Source organism: Bubalus bubalis, chromosome 21, assembly GCF_019923935.1.
Source record: "Bubalus bubalis isolate 160015118507 breed Murrah chromosome 21, NDDB_SH_1, whole genome shotgun sequence".
In the NCBI taxonomy this organism is placed as follows: Eukaryota; Metazoa; Chordata; class Mammalia; order Artiodactyla; family Bovidae; genus Bubalus; species Bubalus bubalis.
In genome coordinates, this window is record NC_059177.1 from 42,878,705 (window position 1) to 42,901,967 (window position 23,263).

General features: G+C 43.9%; 1 protein-coding gene across 13 annotated transcripts in view; it reads right to left on the reverse strand.

Moving 5' to 3' along the window:
- Window positions 1–23,263, reverse strand: part of PXK (PX domain containing serine/threonine kinase like) — an 81,775-nt gene that overhangs the window by 12,552 nt on the left and 45,960 nt on the right. For 6 of the 13 annotated variants that reach the window (XM_025272693.2, XM_045163941.1, XM_025272702.2 and 3 more), the window contains exons 5-17: window positions 21,867–21,944; window positions 21,286–21,359; window positions 20,540–20,614; window positions 17,522–17,626; window positions 16,168–16,269; window positions 14,628–14,789; window positions 14,115–14,232; window positions 12,392–12,470; window positions 9,953–10,001; window positions 5,640–5,717; window positions 5,019–5,105; window positions 4,505–4,574; window positions 1,230–1,289 (exon numbers count right to left, since the gene is read on the reverse strand). In XM_025272693.2, coding sequence (XP_025128478.1) covers window positions 1,230–1,289; window positions 4,505–4,574; window positions 5,019–5,105; window positions 5,640–5,717; window positions 9,953–10,001; window positions 12,392–12,470; window positions 14,115–14,232; window positions 14,628–14,789; window positions 16,168–16,269; window positions 17,522–17,626; window positions 20,540–20,614; window positions 21,286–21,359; window positions 21,867–21,944 — 1,137 coding nt within the window. Of the gene's footprint in view, window positions 1–1,229; window positions 1,293–4,504; window positions 4,575–5,018; window positions 5,106–5,639; window positions 5,718–9,952; window positions 10,002–12,391; window positions 12,471–14,114; window positions 14,233–14,627; window positions 14,790–16,167; window positions 16,270–17,521; window positions 17,627–20,539; window positions 20,615–21,285; window positions 21,360–21,866; window positions 21,945–23,263 lie in introns of all 13 variants that reach the window. The other 7 variants (XM_025272692.2, XM_045163940.1, XM_025272698.2 and 4 more) reach the window with 2 other exon arrangements.

Consider the following 23,263-nt stretch of genomic DNA (forward strand, 5'->3'; position numbering starts at 1 on the left):
TTCTGTATGGATCAATATGTGGGGGCCTTCTTGTAAAATCTGCTGACAAAGTCAGATAGGAAATAGGATATTACATCTCCATGAGACAGGCACTTTTATTAAAATAAACCCTGGCCCCAGAACACTCCACAGCAAACCACAAGTAACCAGCCTCCATGGTCAAGACACCTGACAGCCAGATGTAAGCCCTTCAAACCAGCCCCCTTACATTTGATGGTCATCTTTTTATTTTTTTCTTTTTGGAAGGTCTGTTAGAAGCATTTGAGAGGGGTTGGGTAATGCTCTTGGTAGCTGCTGGGCACCACTTTAAGCCTTAATGAGTATGGTATTGTCAACTCATAAATCAACCCCAGCCCACTCTCCCTTCCAATGGCTGCAGAGACTCCTCCAAACACAGCCGGCAAGCTCTGAGTGGTAGAACCAGTTCCTCTGACATCTAGAACATCTGGTTCAGTTAAGGAGTGAAAGGAGATCCTGGTACCCCAAAGCATTTTTATGGGGCTTGCAAAGTGGTTAGGAGAGAGATATTAGTTCCAAAAAAAAGAAAAAAGATAGCGTTATGAGGCCACTGCACACATTTAGAGGTTATTCCCGGGTGGGGGGGGGGGGGCGGGGGGGGGGGGAACTCTCTACAATTTTTTTCAAAAGACTCCAAGAAACCTGATTTAAGTCAGAAAAGTGAAACAAAGGTTGGCTAGCCACAGAAAAGTAGTCAGATGATGAAATGCAGAGCAGAACAGAGCACAGATGGTTATCAGGAAATCAGAAGCTCCGTGGGTATTTCACTCCTAGGCGGGCATTTCACCAGTTGCGCTCTGTGACAAAGCCAGCAGTGTGGCTGGGCTCCCTGAGGAGAGAGTCCTGGCAGGACAGGGCCTCTGGGCAGCAGCGCAGTTGTTTTGTTCAGCCTGAGCCTATACCAAGACAGGGTCTGATCTAAGGAGCCTGCATGAGGCTTTACAGCAAAGAGAGCAAGCTGGAGGTAGGGGGTGGGTGAGTGGCCCTAAAACCAACTATTCCGTTTCCCTTGAAATCTGAGTTTGGAAATCGAGACCCTCGTTTCTCCCAAGTGACACTGCTGATCTGCACCCCCACTGGTTTCTCTGGAGGAGGATGGTCCCTTCTAACACCTCAAACGTCTGAGCCAAGGCACGAAGAGCAAGAGCCCCACTCTTCTCCCCACTGGTGCAGAAAGGGAGGCAGGCAGGTCACTCTGCCTTGTCACTGACCTGCTGTGGAGGGTGGAGTTGGCGAGGACGGGGATGTGAGAGGTGAGCTGGCCCCAGATCCTGCTAAGAGAGAAAACAGAGAAAACCCTCATGGGGACCAAAGAAAGACATCTGGAATGTGGCCTGAGCTGGGACCCACCACTGTCTGAGCCTCTGCACTTGGCTCACGTGTGGACTGGAGGGAAAAGGCAGGCGGGAAAGAGTGCAGGGACTGGACCCACGACTGCAGGCGTCCACCGCAGTGCAGGGCACGTCTCCTTCCCCAGGCCTCGCTGCCTCCCACTGCTCCCCACAGCCTGCCTGGTTTGAAATCAGCTTTGTGCCATCCAACAGTTTATGCAATTAGCTACAGCCTCTCTTGTGGACCCAACCCCTATCCTGGGGTAATGAACGACAAATGAGAGAGCCACAGCAGAACAGGTGACGGAGGGGCACAGGGCACTCTGGTGGAGGCCTCTTCAAAGGAAGCGAGAGTTCTCCAGCGCACCCACCCAGCAATGCTCCCTGTGGAGTGCCGTTTTACCAGCAGGCACACGGAACTGGATAGGATCAGCCTCCTCAGTGTGTGGATTTCCCAGGCTTTTTCTTACCTGAAGTTCAGCAAATACATTTTTTTTACAAAATAAGGTGCATTTATTACAAAATAAGGTGTATATTCCCATAGGTTGTATGCTTTTCCTGGACCTAGTAACATTGTTATATTTCAAATATTCCCAAATTCCCCAGCATCACTTCCACTGCTCAGAAATCCCCAGAATACACCCTTCTGACTTAACCTGGAAGTAGCCCAGTGAACAAATAGAATAGCCCACACAAGCCCCTTCCCTCACATGGATGTCCTAGCGAAGGACTACCAGAGCTCCCTGCAGGTAACTGAGACCGCGTCCCTTTGAGGCCACCACCTGCCCTGGGGGCGCCTCCTACCACCAGCTCTCCCGTCATCCACATCACAGACACTGAGCACAAGGAGAAACGTCCTAATTAAACCATCCCTCCCCCCGGCTGAATCCCTTTCCACTATTTGCAATATTCTCTCACCTCCTATAAAACATGGGAGGCGTTTTACTGAAAAAGATGGCAAAATCCAGCCCACTGTGATATGACACTGCTTATAGTGCTAACATGGGTTTTAAAGGGGAGAAGGTTTGCATTTGTGACTCAGTGGGGTCTGGAGATGATCTATACATTTCTATCAACAGCTTCCTGGCTTTCCTAAACTCCTTGAGGTGGTGTCTTGGAGTCCTTAGCCTCCCACCTGGCTGCATCTGGCATAAGTGAAGTGAAGTGAAAGTCACTCAGTCGTGTCCGACTCTTTGTGACCCCAAGGACTATACAGCCCATGGGATTCCCCAGGCCAGAATACTGGACTGGGTAGCCTTTCCCTTTTCTAGGGGATCTTCCCAACCCAGGGATCGAACCCAGGTCTCCCACATTGCAGGCAGATTCTTTACCAGCTAAGCCACAAGGGAAGCCCAAGAATACCGGAGTGGGTAGCCTAGCCCTTCTCCAGTGGATCTTCCCGACCCAGGAATCGAACCGGGGTCTCCTGCATTGCAGGTGGATTCTTTACCAACTGAGCTATGAGGGAAGCCCCTATGCATCTGGCATAGAGCCCTGCAAGCAGGCAGGTGGAGACACTGAGCCAGGCTTTCTCCACTTTATAAAGAAGCAGACATCGGACAGAGTGTCTGCCAGTGTGACAGGCTGACTGAAGACTCAAGTCTCAGGCTAATGATGAAAATGACTGGCCCATGTCCAATCCATCAGCCATGAGAAAACAGACCTCCAACTCTGAAATTATGCACCAGCCACAATAGCCTCCAGCCCCTTCCTCCTCTCCCAGCCTCCATCCCCAGGGAGCCAGCCCTGGTCCTCACACAGACCTCCAGGGGCTCCTTCTCTTCCCTGCTAGCTCCCCCTGAGCCCTTTTCTGGCTTGACTCTCCAAGCAGTGGTGCTAGCATAGTTTCCACCCTCCCGGAGTCTAGAATCTTCTCCCACCCCAACTATTCCAACTCTACCTACACAGCCTGCATCCTCTGGCGGCGGCCAGCCCAGCCTTTAGGTCTAGCACACCCCTCACTTCTTCTCTTGCCCCTGGCAGATGTCTTCCTCACTGACTTCCCTGAAAAGGTCTGAGAAGGCATGGTCTGTGAACACCCTCAATTTCCTCTTTCCCTTCCACTTCAAATGCCTCTGCCTCTTCACCTACTCCACTTGCTCCTGACACCAGGAAAGGATGCATGGGTTTTCTCCAAGGCTGAGACTGACAGCTGGGCTCTTGATCCTAACTCCATGGCCTTCCAGCACCCTCTCACCTTGCCTCCCTCAACAATCATTCTCTCTTTTGCATATTCAGGTTCTCTGTCTCTACTGGGTCCTTATCCTGACTGGAAGTATGTGCAACTATCCCTCAACCTAAAAAAAAAACAAAAAAAAATCCCCTTCCTTTGGCCTCCAGGGCTGAGCCAAAGCTGCACCTATGAGGATGAAACCTTCCCTTCTCTATGTGGAACTCCACTTCACAGACTCAAAAGGCAGAAGAACTGCAAGGTCCCAGGGGGTCCCTTGATCTGATCTCCAGAGATGGGGACATGAAGGCCCAAAGCCAGCTGGGTGGGGCAGGGACAGTGCTCTCTGTGCCTTGCTCGCCCTTCTGGAATGTTCCTTTTGCGATCCCCGCACACTGGGGAGACCTTTCCTTAATGGAGGAGGGCGTGCCCTTCTGCCATGTGAGGAAAGAGCGGAGGGCAGGGTTAGGGCCATTTCAGTTAGTGTAGCCCCTCCTGATAAGCAGGAGGCCTTGCACTGCATTACTGGGTGGGGTTTTATTCCAGGGCTGATGCTCATTTTGATAGATCGAGTCCTGTGATTGGTGAAGAGGCTCGTTGTCCGTTAAGCTCTGAAGTCCCTTCTAGTACATGAGTCCTGTGAGACTTTCAATGCTATGGCAACTCTTCCCTGGGAACAGAGTTCTTTTGTTTTCTGCATTTGTCACCACACCGCCTAGTAGAACCTAGGAACTTTATTTTTTTTTTACTTTTTATTTTATATTGGGGTATAGCCAAATTAACAATGTTATAAAAGCTTCAGGTGGACAGCAAAGTGACTCAGCCATACATACACCATTCTCCCCCAATTTCCCCTCTCATCCAGGCTGCTACAAAGCATTCAGCACAGTTCCCTGTGCTATATACAGTAAGAAGAACCCAAGAACCTAGACTCCTGGTCCTAATCTTTGGGACCCAGGCCCCACTATAACCTATAATCAGTTACCTGAATTATTGGAGTTGCTGTATTTTGCTGAATGCTCTTCATTATTTTCAACAGCAGATCGTTTTGACTTCTTTAAAAAAATAAAAGAAAGGGGGGAGGAAGCAAAGAATGAACATACCAGAATAAAAACATTTTCTAGGCACAGAGTTATAAACTAGCTACACACAAGGTCATATTGGGCCTCATAACAGTGAAGAAGCCACAAGCCAAAACTAAAGAGAGAAATAAAAACCAAGAATGCTGAGTTTACAATCTCAGGCCAACCCTTCCCCACAATTACAGTAAGGCCATCATCAGCCCAGCAAGCCAGGAAATTCTATGGTCCATTTCTCTGCTGACACTACTATATGGTTTTTGTTGAGAAGCAGCTAACCAGCCATCTGTAAAGTTTAAGCTTTCAGAAAGATATAGCACAGAGATCTGTCATGAACTAAATGCACATCACTGACCTAGAACTTTCTTCACGTGGAGTCAAGCATTCACAAGAAAGAATTCACACAGACATCAGGCTTACCTTTCGAGCTAAAATCTTCCTCCTTTTCCTTTCTTCTTCAGATCCATGGTGACACTGAGCTCTCGTCAGTCTTCGATGCTGGTGGATCTTTAAGAGACCACAGTTCACCACAAATGTAAGCATATCCTACGCTAATGAAAATTTCTACCATGTTTCGCCAAATCAAATTATCTGGATGAAAATGCTTTCCGTGCTCAGCCTGTCTGCCTCCACACTGGGTCTGGATGCCGGGGAGAAGAGTATGCCAGCAGATGAAGACTGTTCCCTCTGCACCCCCAGGTCCTTACATGCCTTTTCCTCTCAGAGAAAATGAGTGTGGCCCCCAGAACCATCAGAGTATGAAACATGTATGACCCCCCAACCACCCAGTCTGCCCTGTCATAAAGAGCGACCATCCTTTGTGAACACGTTTGTTTCTGCCATAGGCTGAGCTCTCTGCAGGTAGGACTGTGAAGTGTTCAGTTGTCTCACAGCACTGAACACAGAGCCCGGTCCAGATCAAGTACGCAAGACATGTTTATGGAATGAACGATCAGTTAAAAGTAAATCACTGTGATCACCACAGCAGAGGATGGGGATGCTAAAACACCAAAAGGCAAAGAGGAACTATTAGCAGTTTACCTGTTTCTGTTCTTCAATCAGTCTCTTTTCTATACATTCTTTGGCAATTCTCAATGCCTCTTTTAACTTTGTGGGGATCTGAAAAAAGAGAAAGTACATAATCTACAGAGGAAACTGGCCGGAGATTCTCTCGAGTCGTGGTTTGAACGAAGAAATGGCTGCTCATCAAGGAGGATTCCTGGAAGGAAATCACTTACAAGCTGTCCACTTCACTCCTATCCTGCCCACTCTTGCTATCCCAACCCACTCATCTCATTGGCATTTTTCAGCAAGAAGTATATTACTAAATGAACATATAAACATGATGGATATTTCAAGTGTGTCAATTCTCAAGGGATCCCAAATTACCTAAACGATCTTGAAGGTTAGAACCTAAGGCCTCACACTCCCTGATTTCAAAAATCTATTGCAAATAAATAAATTTATATCAAAAACCTATTGCAAAGCTACAGAAAAGAGTGTGATACTGGCATAAAGACACACAGACCTATGGAACGAAGAGACAACCTAGAAGGTGGTGCTGTGAAAGTGCTGCACTCAATATGCAAGCAAATTTGGAAAACTCAGCGTTGGCTACAGGACTGGAAAAGGTCAGTTTTCATTCGAATCCCAAAGGAGGGCAATGCCCAAGAATGTTCAAAGTACTGCACAATTGTGCTCATTTCACATGCCAGTAAGGTTATTCTCAAATCCTTCAAGCTAGGTGTTAGCAGTACATGAACCGAGAACTTCCAGATGTACAAGCTGCATTTAGAAAAGGCAAGGGAACCAGAGATCAAATTGCCAACATTTGTTAGATTATAGAAAAAGCAAGGGAATGCCAGAAAAACATCTGCTTCTGCTTCATTGACTACATTAAAGCCTTTGACTGTGTGGATCACAAAAAATGTGGAAAATTCTTAAAGAGATGAGAATACCAGTCCATCTTACCTGAATCCTGAGAAACCTATATGGGGGTCAAGGAGCAAGAGTTAGAACCAGACACAAAACAATGGACTGGTTCAAAATTGGGAAAGGAGTACAACAAAGCTGTACAGTGTTACCCTGCTTATTTTAACTTACATGCAGAGTACATCATGTGAAATGCCAGGCTGGATGAAACACAAGCTGGAATCAAGATTGCCAAAAGAAATATCAACAATCTCAGATATGTGGATGATACCACTCCAATGGCAAAAATGAAGAGGAACTAAAGAGCCTCTTGATGACAGTGAAAAAGGAGAATGAAAAAGCTGGCTTAAAATTCAACATTCAAAAAACTAATATCTTGGCATCCTGTCCCATCACTTTATGGTAAATACAAGAGGAAAAGTTTAAAGCAGTGACAGATTTTTTTTCTTGGGCTCCAAAGCACTGTGGATGGTGACTGCAGCCAGGAAATTAAAAGACACCTGCTCTTTGGAAGGAAAGCTACGACAAACCTAGACAGTATATTAAAAAGCAGAGACATCACTTTGCCAACAAAGGTCTATATAGTCAAAGCCATGGTTTTTCCAGTAGTCATGTACGGATATGAGAGTTGGACCATACAGACGGCTGAGTGCCAGAGAACTGATGCTTTCAAATTGCAGTGCTGAAGACCTTGAGAGTCGTTTGGACTGCAAGATCAAACCAGTCAATCCTAAAAGAAGTCAAACCTGAATATTCATTGGAAGGACTGATGTTGAAGCTGAAGCTCCCAATACTTTGGCCACCTGATGCAAAGAGGTGATTTACTGGAAAAGACCCTGACGCTGGGAAAGATTGAGGTCAGGAGGAAAAGTGGGCAACAGAGGATAAGATGGTTGGTTGGCACCACCAACTCAGTGAACATGAATTTGAGCAAACTCCAGGAGATAGTGAAGGACAGAGGAACCTGGCATACTGCAGTCCATGGGGTTGCAAAAGAGTCAGACATGACTTAGCTACTGAACAAGAACAAAAAATTCTTCTAAAAATTTAACTTTAAAAAAGCTTTGAGTAGGTACTATGCAGTGATATGGTTCAAAACTCAGTAGGCATAAAAAGGGTATATCCACAGAAAAAAGCATCCCACCTAGTCCCCCTCCATGGAGACAACCAACATCACCAGTCTCTTGTATATATTTCCAGAAAGAAAACAGACACACAAGAGATTAACATGGTTTTTAAGATCACAGTATCTTTGCCACAGACTCACTGGCTTGGGGGAAGAAGAAGGGCTAATGATAACCCCTGGGCTGGACTACTAGACTTGAGGAGAGTATATTTACAAGGCTGAATGCATTTCCTAAAGAGCTTCCGTAAAAAAGACATGAATTCCAAAGTTTTTCCTTCGCTCCAACTTCAGATCCAAAGAAGTTATTCTTTCTGCTGTGTGCTGTTCGTAGTCACTCAGTCATGTCTGACTATCTGCAATCCTATGGACTAGCCCACCAGGCTCCTCTGTCCATGGGGATTCTTCAGGCAAGAATACTAGAGTGGGTAGCCATGCCCTCCTCCAGGGGATCTTCCCAACTCAGGGATCAAATCCAGGTCTCCTGCACTGTAGGTGGATTCTTTACCATCTGAGCCACCAGGGAAGCCCCTTCTAACTGGCAAAACAGGACAGCAGAAAGCCTCTCCCTTGCCTATAAAATCTTCAGACACCACCTTGTTTGGTGTTTTCTTTCTTTTTTCCCAGTAAATTTAATTTCATTGTAAGATTATGGGTTTGGGGGGACTGTAGAAAGGAGAAAGAGAATTACCCTTCATTCTACCACCCAAAGGTTTTCCTTTGGCTCAGTGGTAAAGAATCTGCCTGAAATGCAGGAGACGCAGCCTCAATTCCTGGGTCAGGAAGATCCCCTGGAGAAGGGAGCGGCAACCCATTCCAGTATTCTTGCCTTGGAAATCCCATGGACAAAGGGGTCTAGAGAGCTCCAGTCCAAATGGCTGCAAAGAGTCGGACATGACTGAGCATACTCGCAACACACTACTATCCAAAACAATGCTAAAAGTGAGCGCTGAGGGGCCCAGCCCTGTACTGGGTGTTCCGGATCACCTCAGTTGTCCACTGACAGCAGTCTGGTTTTACTCACCAACTCTACACGAGTAAACATAGACCCACAGAACAGGTCTTTGCCCATACATCAGCGGCTTTCAAATGGGGTGATCTTGCCCTCCTCCCCTCTCTAGGGGACAGCTGGTAACGTCTGGAGGCAGTTTTTATTGCCACACAATGTGGAGGTGGAAAAGGAATACCACTCCCCTCTAGTGGGGTCACAGGCCAGGGTGCTGCTCAACATCCCACAATGCACAGCGTAGCCCCAGCAGTAAAAAAACGACCTGGTCCAAAGAGTCAAATGTCATGGAACCTTTGGGAGGTGATTAGAGGCTATCACCAAAGCAAAGTAAGGCATCAACTTGGTTTTGGGGAGCTCTAAATCTCCTGCTGTTTCCACAACACTGCATAGCATGGCTACTTCCCAGGATACTTGCTTCCAGCCCTTATTCTAGACGGAAGTATTTTTTCACACTATTTTTGTTTTGGCCATACCACACAGCATGCGGGATCTTAATTTCCCAGCCAGGGATCGAACCTGTGCCCCTGAATTGGAAGTGCAGACCCATAACCGATGGACTGTCAGGGAAGTCCCTACACACTGTATTTTATATTCTGCTTTCCTCCCTTAGCCCAAATAATAATCACTTTCCATGCTACTGGAATGTCTTCGTAAATTTCACTTTCATTAGATAAAACACACTCAATCCATGAACTGTAAATTATTAAACTACTTCAAGATTGTAAAACATTTAGATTATTTTCAATTTTTCTTTATGTAAAATGAAAAATGTTGCTGGCCATTCCTCTTCCTCAAGGATTAAGCTGCAACCCACTGCAACTGCCCACCCCTGGGGGTTGGGGGTATAAGAACTCAGGGTGGAGAAAAACAGGAAAGCAGACCCTAGAGAGTTAAGATGCACACCTAAGGAAAATTTTCAATGACCCCAGATTCCTGCATCTTTCATACCAAAAAAAAGCGATTAAAATCATTAACTGGAGATGTTTGTCTTTTGTGATTAGCAGCAATCTTTTTATGCTTGACTACAAGTGGTTTTTCCAGCAAAAAGTTCATACATATCCTGGCTGCTCCCATGCCTCTTCACAGTCGTTCCTTAGAGCTGTGAGAGAGGCTGTCCCCCAGCTACTGTCCTCACTTAGGTCCCCCAAAATCAATAAAAACACTCTTAAGCATGTGTTTTCCCACTCTACATCTATTATAAATATTGTATCTTCTCTTTATTGAATAAAAAACTAACTTTCTAAGAAAACATTCATGACACAAACCAAGAAATGATATAATTTGTTTTACCTTAAACTGTGGCTTTTCGGAAGTTGTAAGCAGAACATCACTGAATAATCTGTAAAGAAAAGACACAGAAATATCTTTCTTAAACAAGGTGTACTTTCAGAACAGAACCACAGCAGAATGAGACATTTTTAGCCCATCAAGTCCCCCTGAACCCCCACGTTGTCCCCCAGCCCCGGTCCAACCTACCACCTCAGGTTTATCAAACTCAAAGGAGTTTCCAGGCCACCCACAGTGACCTCCAGAAACCCCAACTCCCCATTATTTCCGAGCTCAGCAGGAGGGCTGGGTCAGTTTTGTAGGGAAGGTGACTTCCCCACTGAGTGGCAACAGTCTTCTCATGTAAATTAATTCACATTTTGAAAAGAAATTTGCAAGTTACTTATTATGGTTATGAAAAGTCAAAGTGTTAGTCACTCAGACTTGTCCCAACTCTGTGGCCTCATGGACTGTAGCCCAACAGGCTCCTCTGTCCATGAGATTTCCCAGGCAAAAATACTGGAGTGGGTTGCCATTTCCTTCCAAACCTGGGGCCCCAGGACTGCAGGCAGATTTTTTACCCCTGAGCCACCCACCACAGAACCCATTATTTATATTATACTGCAATTAATATATGCAGCAGATATTTCTAAACAGAATGATTGATTTTCCTTTTTTTTTTTTTTGGTCCCAGAGGAGGATAAAATTTATTCTAGAGCTCAATATAATAAAAATGTGTGAGTAAGTAAAAAGGAATTGTTTTGATTGGAATCCAACAAGAGAAAATAATAAGTAGTGCTTCTTATGCTCTCTTAAGAAGAAATAGCAGCTTTTGGAGAATATCAATTCTCTCCTTGAAAGTATGCTATTAAAAAGAATAGTGTGAGGAATTCTAAACAGTTCTGACTAAATGGTTGTTTGGGCACTGCCCAAATGGTTCGGCGTGTAAGTCTTTCCTTGAACTGCCCCCACTTTTGCAAAAGGGTAACTACATCTCAAGTAGAAGAGACAGGGTTAACGTTTCCCCACAGCACTCCCTGGGCAGCCTAGAGGTAGAAACAAAACTCTCCCCTTCAAGGCCAAGGGGTCCACTTACTTCCCAGACAACACATTTTTAACTGAGCAGAATTCACACCTCGCCAAATGCTATCCCAGGCTGAAGCCCACAGGGTAGAAAGACTTAAGTGAAGAAAAAAAAAAAATTGGATTCACTTTAGAACTGGAAGGCTGGGAGGAAAATGTAAGCGCTTTGGAGCAGGGGGTGCAAATACAAACCCAAGTAAACTGACGTGGATAGAGGCCGTTTCCTAACTACAAAGGCATGTGTTCTACAAGTGAATGGTGAAAATGACAAGAATAATTTTCCCACGTTTGCACTATTGCTGATTTTGCCTGGTTCACAGAGGCATGCCCCAGTGTCAGTGAAACACTGAAAAGTCACATTCCAGGGCAGGGGCTTGGGCTGCTCTGTACAGCGCATCCTCCCTAGGGCCTCGGACTGGAACAGACCCACTGGGACACAGGAATCTGAAGTTATCACCGCCTCCCCTGAACTCGGGTGGTATGTACTTTTTTTTTGTCCTGCCTCATTTCCTCATGTAATTGTTTCCCGAATACATCTGCTCACAGAGCACTGGGTACATCTCAGAGCACGAAATAGACTCTGCGTAACTATCCTTTAATAAGCACTTCTTAAGTAAGTGGGCCTGTACAAGGAATCATCTCAATAAATCCTCCCACCAGCATTCTGAGGTGGAGACCATTATTATCCCCATTTATAGATGAGGAAACTCAGCTTCCAGAGGTTAGGAAACCTGCCCAAGGTCACCCGGGGAAAGCACTAAAGCTGTGCCCACACCCAGGTCTGTCTAAACTCAGACACATGCTTCTGAACCATCCTGCTGCCTTTCTGTGAAGGAGCGGAACATGCACCTTAAAAAAGACCCCAAAGCACTATCTGACCCGCCTCAGTTGACCATTCATCTCTAAGCCCCAGCACAGGGCCTGGCACATGTCAGACATACGCTACCCAGTGGAAAAATGAATAAACACGTGCAGGCGAGGCCGAAGCCAGGCAGCCCTCCTCCTGGAGGCCAGACCCTGCCCGACCAGCGCCGAGTGAAGCAGCCACCGCTGTGGGCCACGCGATGAACGGAAACAGGGCTGCCCCTCTTCAGTACTTCCCAAGTGGGGGCTGCCATGTGTCCACGCACACAATGCCTGCGTGGACAGGGAGAGACACACATGAAGACACATGTGAAGATGACATGGGTGTAAAGACAGAGCAGTCAGACTATGGTGCGCAGGGGCCACGAGGGAAGGTCAGGATGTCATGTGGCAAGTGACCACTGGCAAGCAGGCCACACAGACTCTGTGGGAACCGCAGATGAGTCTCTACTGGGCCTGGACACTTGGGCTCGACACGGTTAGGAAGGTTACAGCCAAGGCGTGGGATTGACTTACGGCATCTGCAAGAGCCGGGAGACGGTGGGCATGCCATTTTTACAGGCTTCACAAGACAGCGTGGACTCCAACACGGCCACTTAAAATGAACAGATACACGTTTTAGTTCCACAGAACATGCTGGCAAACCCACTTGGTGATGAAAAGTTTGACACCACTTCTCAACAACTGTCTGCAGGCTCATCAGGACAGTGTCAAAACTCTTCACGCACAGACAGATGGCATACGTGGTGGCAGGGGGCGGAGGGGGAAGGGGGGCTGCTGGCAATGCTGACAACTCCCGATGACGCAAAAAAAAAAAGATTTAGGAACCACATGCTGACAGAAAGCTAAGTATATTGCACAGATAATTGGAGGAAGGACTCAAGATATCATTCATAAATGTGTTTGCTCTCTTAAAAGAGAAGTAAACACCACACATGAGTAAAATTCTGAACTTGAAAGACACGTCTCTGCTTGCCTGCTTTTAGTCAAAACCAACATACCAAGTGCCAACTGTTGGTATCTCACCATTCAACACCTTGGACGGTGTAAACAAAAGCAGCCAGATTTTCTTTTCCATTCATAATTTGACCACTCAGAAATAACTATTATTAACATTATGCTTTTTACCCACACAAATACGCACATTTAATTCTTCACATATCCAAATGAATTCTTACTTTATGTAAAGAGATACATTCAAGGAAACTGAGGCAAACTTCTAAACTTAATATAATACTTGGTTATACCAGGAAAAAAAAATTATCACAAATGAAAAAGACATTTCATACGGAGCAAGTTTTCACAACTATCGTTTATTACATACAGTCATCCCTCAGTCTCCCTGGGACACTGGTTCAGGAACCTCTCCATCCCTAAATATACCCAAATCTGCAGATGCTCAAGTCTCTTATACAAATTGGTATATAATATTTGCATACAAACTATATACATCCTCCCATATACTTTATTTACAAAAACAGCCAGTTTTTTTTTTTTTTTTACTTGCAGGTCACTGTTCCATTTCAGCTGTTCAAACTCAACCCAAAGTAGTCTCGGGGCCTGTTCTCAGAACCATCTCACGACACAAAAAAGACGCTGGTGGAGGTTGACCCGAACGCGTGGAAGGTGTGATGTTCCAAGAGCTGCCCTGCCCCCTGCCACCCCCGCCCCAGGGGATTGTGAGCTGGCTGTCGGGGGGAGGAAAGGGTCCCTGGGTGACTCTGCATCAGCCCTGACATCCCTCCTTCCTACAGGAGCCCCTCAGTGATGCTGGGAGAACTCCTGGATCCAGGGTTTCCTGCCCACCTTTCCTAATCTGGGCCTGGCGGGCTGTCCTCTGCCGGGTGTCCAGCCTGTGGTTGTCCTCGCAGGTCACCCTCCAGCCTTGGGATACCTCCCGACTCTGCCTGAGTCCACAAGACTGGATGCAAGTTGTCTGCTCCTAGCTTCTGCTTCGACCTCTCACTAGCCATACTTCACATCCTCTTGCTTCCAAAATTCTGATGCATGTTACAGAAGGACTCCTGAGATTTCAGACAGCCTGACAAACAGATGAGCGATCTGAATTTTCAGTGAAATACATTTAAGGAAGTTACTTCCGTAACTTCTACTTCCTGGTAAGACTTCCTGGCTATGGAGCACGGTAACTTCCTCTGGACCTTCCCTGGACTCTGGAAAAGGGGATGAGAAGCTCCGAGCATGACCAGGGCCCAGAGACCCTTACAAACCCCATACTGACCCACAGCCATGGACGGTGCAGGAGGGAAGGAGTCTACAGGCACTGAGTCGGGCGGTCGTCCGTAAGTCATTTCATATAGTAAGTGGCCAAAGCAGTGGACGTCCACACTCTCCAATGTCTGCAGAAGAAAAGACAGCAGAGGGCTTTGGCTTTGTGAATCCCTAGCCCTGGGCTTCCACTAAGAAACATGGCCCAGGGGCAACCCCACCCACAACTGGTAGTGACCACTCGAGGCCTTTTGTAAAAGCTCACAAAGCATCGTTTTGAGCAAAAGTCTTGGTCCTACCCTTCACGATGGTGCACTCAGAGGTTCTACCCTTCCTTGGCCCTGCCCAGCCAGCCTCTCAGATACAGCAGTGCCGTGGGAGAGACAGGGCCAACAGGCCTGCCTGCCCCAGCCATACTCAACCCTGCTTAGCACACATTTCTTACAGGGACAGATCATGCATCCTGCCACAGGGATAACTTACACCTAAAAATAAGCCTGCTGTTTCATCACTTTCATCAACTTACATTGATCTTCCTGAACTGTGAGAAATACGATCGGTAGAAGGAAGGAAGGCCCAACAAAGAATTCTCCAGGTCCAGCAGCCGGCAGGTATCCCCATCCAGCATCACGTTGGAAGCATGAAGATGCCCATAAGGAAATCCCTTGTCATGTAGAAACTTTAGGACCTATGGAAAAGTACGTAGTGGTTACACTCCCCTCCAACTCATCCGACACAAGACAAGCTTAAACTTTCCTTTTTCAGTCAATATATTTTGAAACAAGACCAAACCAGTCACCGGGGAGATTCCTAAAGAAAGAGTACATGTCTGTGCATTTCTCTGGAAAAGAGACGGACGCTGAGTGCTTTCCAGCTGTGGACACGCCAAGCCAATCCAAGCCAAGCTCCCTCATTTCCAAAGAACAGAGAAGCAGCCTGTATCTGCTCGGGTTAACAGCTCTGATGCCAAAAGCCTCTACTGTAAGCACTTTCTCTACCTAAGCACCACATCCCAGCTCTCTTCAGGGCAAAGATCCTCCCGCACAGATGAATCAAGATATCCTGCCAGGGCTTCTGCCAATTATTCAGGAAGAGGGGTTGAGCTGAAAACATCTCTAGTCCTGTCTCACCTCAGAATATATTTGGCTGTTTATTAATAGAAACACATGACAGCCTCCCACAAAAAGAAGCAAACTTTTCAGTTGCCATTTCATAAACAGTGGCTCAGCCAGTGACAGAGACACCTGGATGCAGCCCTGCAAAAGACTTGGGAACCACAGCAGTGCCCTGCGGAAGCAGGTGCCCAGGACGATCTGTTGAGAACCAGAAGAAAAGTATTACAGCTTTTCTGTTTTTTGTTTTTCATTTATTTATTTTTTAACTTTTTGACCATGCCATGTAGCATGTGGGATCTTAGTTCCCGGACCAGAGATTGAACCTGCCACCCTTTGAGTTGGAAGTACAGTCTTAACCACTGAACCACCTAAGAAGTCCCCTGTTTTGATTTTAATCTCATTCTTTCTTAACTTATACTGGACAAAATACATTACTAATAGAATATATATAATATATATGTATATAAATTAAACATATATAACATGGGAGTGTTTATGCTTAAATTGTTTTCACTGATACGGTTGCATAATCCAAGAAGTTTGGTGAATGCTGCTCTAGAGAGTGATGTGGGAAAGGCTTTTTCACGTTAGCTTTACTTCTATAAGGGAGCCAATGGTTACGTATAGGATATAACAAAAGCAAGAATCTTGGCACAAAGATAAATCAACCAGAAATAACACAAAACTTGGTATTCACACAATAAAGTTCTTAAAAATCACACACTAATTTAGGAATTTCCAATAGCTAAGCTTTTGGAACTGTGTTGGTCTAGATTACTGCTTTAGTCTCAAATATTTGCTTTTGCGGGTAAAATATGACAATGCCACCAGTTTGTATGTGACCAGATAATTTCAACTATTTTAGATATTGCCTGAAAACTTTCCCAAAAGAATACTGTGATGCTCGGTGAAATTCCAATGCAACTTAAACAAAAGTCAGATACCTCTTACCTCTAATACTTGCCGCCCATATGTTTTTATTTGCTGGAGTTCAAGGCCTTGAACCTTCTTAGGGTTGCAGTACTTCTTCAGGAATGGGTCTTTCGGTTTTGCCTTTGGAAAGGAACAAAGAGCACATAAGAAGGCAGTATAGACGTTGAACTCTACACGCACATGGCCTCCTTGAACAGACAGGACACACTAAGGGGCTGGGGGCATCAGATGAGTCCAGCTGGCAGGACGTGGGCTGTTAAATACAGCAGCCTGAAGGCAATGGCACCCCACTCCAGTACTCTTGCCTGGGAAATCCCATGGATGGAGGAGCCTCGTAGGCTGCAGTCCATTGGGTCGCTAAGAGTTGGACACGACTGAGCGACTTCCCTTTCACTTTTCACTTTCATGCGTTGGAGAAGGAAATGGCAACCCACTCCAGTGTTCTTGCCTGGAGAATCCCAGGGACGGTGGGGCCTGGTGGGCTGCTGTCTATGGGGTCGCACAGAGTTGGACACGACTGAAGTGACTTAGCAGCAGCAGTAGCACAGTTAATAGAAAGAGGCTGACCAGGGTTCCAGCCTTTTTCTAGTCCAGTGAAGATGTGCCTGGTCTTCACTGTAGCAGACCCCAAAGTCTTGTATACTGTTAGAATTCTTCAGTATTGCTTTTTAAAAAAAAAAAAAAAAACAACCACATAGCAGTGTTAATTATGAGTTTCCCAGGTGGAACTAGTGGTAAAGAACCTGCATGCCATTGCAGGAGACATAAGAAACATGGGTTTGATCCCTGGGTTGGGAAGATCCCCTGGAGGAAGGCATGGCAACCCACTCCAGTATTCCTGCCTAGAGAATCTCATGCACAAAAGAGCCTGGTGGGCTACAGTCCACAAGGTAGCACAGAAACAGACACAACTGAAGTGACTTAGCAAGCATGCAGTGTTAATGATATTTATTATGTTGTGTTTTACACCTCTAGTATTTATTCATCTTACCGTTTTAACTGTCTTCATCTAATTTCCCTTAAATATCCTCTCCTACCTCTATTAACCACAAATCTGATCTCTTTTCCTACGAGTTTATAAAGCTTCTCACTATTCCTTTAAAAAAAAATTTAAACTTTAAAACTGACCTAAGAGCAGCCTACAATCTAATGAATATAATCATGAAATGCTCAACCTTTCCTCGTGTGCGTAAAGGAATGCTCTTTAGCCAAACTGGGTAGTTTTATTTGCTAAAATAAATATAAATTCCAAATAAAATTAAAATTAAATCCTCGGGGCCTAGCTTCTAGAAGCTTAGGGTTCAAGGATCAGTAACAGGCTCTTAGGGGAGCTGAGAACTTCTTGATGACCAGGAACTTGCACCAGCAGTACCTTGTAGATCAGGTCCTTCAAGGTTCCTTTTTCATTAAACATTCTAATTAGCAATGCTGAGGATTCGTTAGCTGTGGCAAAGGTAACACGATAGACGTAAGGGTGCTGCCAAAACAACAAAAAAAGAAATTCACATTTAATCTGCATCAGCATCTAGGTTCCTTTTAGATCCAGGATCTGGTTATACAGAATCAAGTGCCAGCTTGATAGTTTAATTGCACATAAACGCAGAATGTTCCCTGAACACATGATATTTTCAAGTTACCAGATGATCAATTACTAACTCATTTTTTAGATGAGAAAAGTAAGGTAAACTACAGTGACTAAGCAAAGTGGCTAGAAGTTAAGGTCTCCAAGGGAAGGTATCTGCTTTAACGTGGTCTCACAGTTCAGGTGACAGTGTGGTGCAAGAGAGGGAATGTCTGAGTTTTGGGAAAGGTGGTTTTAATATTCTCCCTCTGTAAATTGGTAAACAAAATAAATAAATAAAAAGAAAAACAGCCAAATTCTAGAGCAGCCAAGTGGGAACCAGGACAAATGTGTCTCCTCTCACAGTGCTGCCTAACACTCCACACTGCTGTCTAGGGATAAGCCAGGGAGCATGACAGCCAGAAAACAAGCAATGGCAGCATCTTTCAGCACCTTGGCCCTTTTCCAGGGCAGTGAGCATGCATCTTCCTGTCCCCCTGCTGGAGTGTGCAGTATGAGTGACACTGCCCTCCTGAGAGGCGGACATGGATGTCAACAAAGCAGGGTGGGGAGTAAGACAAATTATTTAATGATTAAAAGAAAAGTCCTTATGTGACCTGGAATTGTGGATACATGGACCAACTGACTTCAAGTATTACAATGGCCTTGAGCTCAAAGGAGTACCAGGAAGATTTAAACCCTTGGGAGCTGGATTGTGTGAGGATTGGATGGGAATGGGATGGAAGGGGATGCCCAGGGAAATACAGAAAATTGATCATGAAGTTCCTCCTGATCATCACAACAAAGCAATTGTTGTGGATATTTTCATGGTTTTACTGAAATACAATTCACATCCCAATATAATTCACCTGTTTAAAGTATACAACTCAATGGTTTTCAATATATTCAGAGCTGTGTGACTATCACACAGTCTAATTTTAGAACATTTTCATCACCTCAAAAAAAAACCCAATGAATAAAATAAAAATCCTTGGAATTCATACTGATATAAATAGATAAAGAAAAGAGAACATAAAGCTCTTCCTTATAGTAGAATGACAACCAGTAAATATAAGAGAAATGATGGAGTCAGAAAATCTCAAAAAAAAAAATAAAAGAAAATCTCTATGAATGCTACAGCTAGCGGGTTTGATAAAGACGGAAAAGGCAACGGCACCCCACTCCAGCACTCTTGCCTGGAAAATCCCATGGATGGAGGAGCCTGGTGGGCTGCAGTCCATGGGGTCACTAGGAGTAGGACACGATTGAGCGACTTCTTTCACTTTTCACTTTCATGCATTGGAGAAGCAAACGGCAACCCACTCCAGTGTTCTTGCCTGGAGAATCCCAGGGACGGGGGAGCCTGGTGGGCTGCCGTCTATGGGGTCACACAGAGTTGGACACGACTGAAGTGACTTAGCAGCAGCAGCAGCAGCAGCATGCTACTTATATAGTCTCAAAAAAAAAACCTCCCTACAATTGCTTATTAATTAGTTCTAATTATCTTATAAAAATAACTAAGGATGGGTAAAAATGTTCAGCTAAAATTGTTCACCATGGCGTTTTTTAAAAAAATAAGAGCAAAAAACTAGAAGTGATCCACATGTCTAGTGGATTAGCTGAGTGAATGAGGTATGGCCAATGATAATTTTATGCAGTCAGTAATGATGATGTATTATATTATACTGAATTTATTAACAACAAAAGATGTTCATGGGTATACCACTAACAACAACAAAAATCAAGCTTTAGAACAGTACCTATATGATTTTTTTCAAAAATAATCATGTAAGAGAGTTCCTTGGTGGGCCTAGTCATTAGGATTCTGGGCTTTCATTACTGTGGCCTTGATTCAATTCCTGTTTGGGGAACTAAGAGCCCACAAGACACAAGGCACAGCCAAAAATAAAATAAAATTCTAGAGAAGTAACAATTGAACATGACACTTTGGCCCATACTTCAGGTTACTTGGAATTATGGGCAAATTTTATTTTATTTTTCCCTATCTGTGCTTTCTGACTTTCTGCAATTAATATGCACCACTAGCCTTGCATTATCTTCTTTTTTAAAAAAGCATATCCAAGAAAAGAAATTTAGGATTGAGCGCTCACAGCCTGTGTGACACAACCTATCACACTCAAAGACCACAGTGTTTTTCTCCGCCAGGTATCACACCTCATTAAACACTTGGTCTTGCTAGCTTGACAAGACATTCTCTTCAAAAACACTAACTCAATTTTCTCTGGCCAGGTTAGTCTTTTCCTTAAGAATATCTGCATATCTTTTGAAAGACATTCATGAGGTTCTTACCACTGAAAGCCTTGGATTAGAATCCCTTTTCCAGTTAATCTAAATCTGCATCAGTTCTGCTTTCTCAGGCTGGAAACAGATCTCTCAACTCATTGATAATAAACATCCTCACCAGGAACAAGAGGCTCAGAGAAGTGGGTGCTTTCCTACTCTGATATTTGCTTAAAACACAAAAATACTATTTTGGGATTCCCTGACAATCCAGTGGTTAAGACTCTATGTTTGTACTGCAAGGGGTGCGGATTAGATCCCTGGTAGGGATCCTGCATACCACTTGGTGTGGCCAAATGAATAAAAAAAATTAAATAAATTACATTTTGTGGGTGGTCTGGAAGTCATGAATGTCATTTAAATGGCCAATGGTCTGTGGGAGTAGCCCTGAGCACTTCCAGTCTGAAGAGAAATCCACTCTACCTCTCCATTCTCAAGCCTGGAGAGTGTTTCCAGCTCCACCCACCCACAAGAAAACATTGTGAATCTGTCACCGGCATCAAGAATAACAGAAGGACTTGTACTCACCAAACAGGAAGGCAGAAGTTTGATTAGACACTGAAAATCTTTATCTGAGAGATACTTGTCTGGACCAAGGTCAGCCTGCAAACATGGAAGGAAATATCAGGGTGCTGTTTTGGTCATCAAAAGAAAAATTCCTTACAAGCCTTTCCTTTTAAAAAAAAATCTGTCCAAATACATGACTATAAACCGAAGATGAAAACCACAGTACTCTGTGTTGCCTCATGGCCTTTCTGGAGTACATAAACATACAAATACTAGCACCTAACTGTAATGTTACCTAATTTTATTAACCAAGTGTATCACTAGAGCTCTCAAAGTGATAGATAAAACAAAAATAATGCTCAAGCATTTAAAAAAAGTGTCAGTCCTAAAGAGGTCCAAGAAAACTATTTTAAGCTGTTCGTATTTCTTTCCAAACGTTTACTAGCTGATGAAATGTAGTCACACTGGTATTACCACATGCATAAACAAAGTGACTGAAAATTACTCTTTGATGTATGACTAAGGGGCCACTCCAGTATTCTTGCCTGGAGAATCCCAGGGACGGAGGAGCCTGGTAGGCTGCCCGTCTATAGGGTCGCACAGAGTTGGACTCGACTGAAGCGACTTAGCAGCAGCAGCAGCAAGGGGCCCTTTACATCTCTCGGCAGCACAGTACAATTTTGTCTTGTCAGTTCTCTTGCTTTTTCATAAACCCACATGAAGTCCCTGAAATTAGTCTAAAGCAAAACAAAACAAAATGAGCTTACCCAGCTTAACACTAGCCGTTCCTTTGGCTGATTTTTAATCTTCATCAAGAAATATTTCTTCCTTATCCTCCAACCTGTCATAAAAGGAGATGTGTTTATAGCTATATGATCTAACACCAACTGATTCTGTTTTACTGACCAAATAATTAATAAAAATTAGGTTCAGAAATATGATTCATAGGTATATAGGAACCTGTAAGCAACCATTTGGCAATACTGAAATAGTAAAAGCTGCACTAAAATAAATAAAAAAATAAAAGAAATTACTCATGGAAAAAGGAAAACAGCACTTCAGTTTAGATTTAATGGAAAAGATAAGAGGAATGAATGATGGTTCTGAAACTTAGTTACCACCATCCAAATCCCCAGATGCGTCTGTAACAAAGATTCATTCACTAATAAAAGTTAAGGACTGAATCCTCAAATAGTATGGAAACAGACAAAAAAAAAGACATCACCTGCATTCCTTATGCATTTCACCTGCATAAAAGCTTTTCTGGGATACTTATAAGAAAGCATGACAAAGAACCCAGTTCTGTCTGTGATCCTTTTTTAACACAATGGGCACACCAGTTTCTCACCTATGTCTTTCAATGGTTCTACCACCTCCCACTTTGGCTCTGATCGGAAGAACATGGAAACATGTTGTAAGGCAATCTCTGCAAAGATATTTTGGAAACGTATTTATTAGACAAACATATCAGGAAAGTGCCATACGCTTAAGATGTTATTCTTGCAAGTGAAATTCTTATGGTCTATGACCTTCTTTAAAAATTTAATAATAAAAAAATGAACACAGAGTAAATAAAACATGGGACTCTAGATTGGATCCTGGAACAGAATAACAACATTAATGAAACATCTAATGAAATCTGAATAAAACTATAATTAATAGTAATGTGTGAATGCTAATGTCTTAGTTTTGATATAAATGTATCATGCTTATATAAAATGTTAACATTAGGGGAAATTGGGTGAGGGCATATACGGAAATTCTATACTATCACTGCTGTTATTTTTTCTGTATATCTAAAATTATTCTAAAATCAAAAGTTTATTAAAGAAAGTAATTAGTAACAGAATAATTAAACTGGAAGATCTAAAATATGCAAACTAGTTGTCTTAAGCCAAGAATTCAATATATGTACCAGACAACAGTTGGAGCACAAAACTCAAAATGTGTCCTTAAGGTCACCCTGGAATAGCATTAAACATTGCTTCAAGTGGTATTTATCCCATCTTCATTCCTCATGAAATTATAGCTTTCACCAACAAAGAAGCGATTAGCCTTAAATATATATATTGGAAATAAAAGCCAGTGTTTTAGAAAAACATCCATGCACAGCAACAACATGGTTCTGTTGTGGGAAACCACTGTACATCTGCTTACTGGAAAAAAAAAAATCCATCCTTCTCTTTGTGTTTATCATGAGAATGTTTCCCCCTTCTACGAAGACAATGAAAAGAGGAAGTTCTTTAAAGTTTACAGTATAAAAAAATCATCAGAATAACTGTGCTTTTACATTTCCTGCGAAAAGCAACATCTGTAATTTGCTGTTTTCCCCCTCAGTGTAGTGAGTGAATGAAAGCCACACTGGATCCCTGAAAGCAAACAGCAATCCTGCAAATCCATTGTGGAACTGCCCTGCTGCCAAAGCATCAGTTACATCCCAGGCACCAGGGATTCAGCAGAAACGCTTTCCATGTGTTGAAATGACCTAGTCTGGAACTACTATGCCTAGAGCTTGGCAGACAATATTATTTTGATATATTTTAGAGTACATTATCAATTAAGAGATTTGGGGAAGAAAACAATCTTATTGACTCAATATGTAAAGTGTCAGTGCTGTCTGCACCTAAATTTTGAACATGAGATGACAGATACAGAACAGACTCCATTTACATTTGCTTTAACTACTCCATTGTGACAACCGTTTGGAGAGTTTGGGTGTGGTGGCAGCAGACGAATTTTCATAAC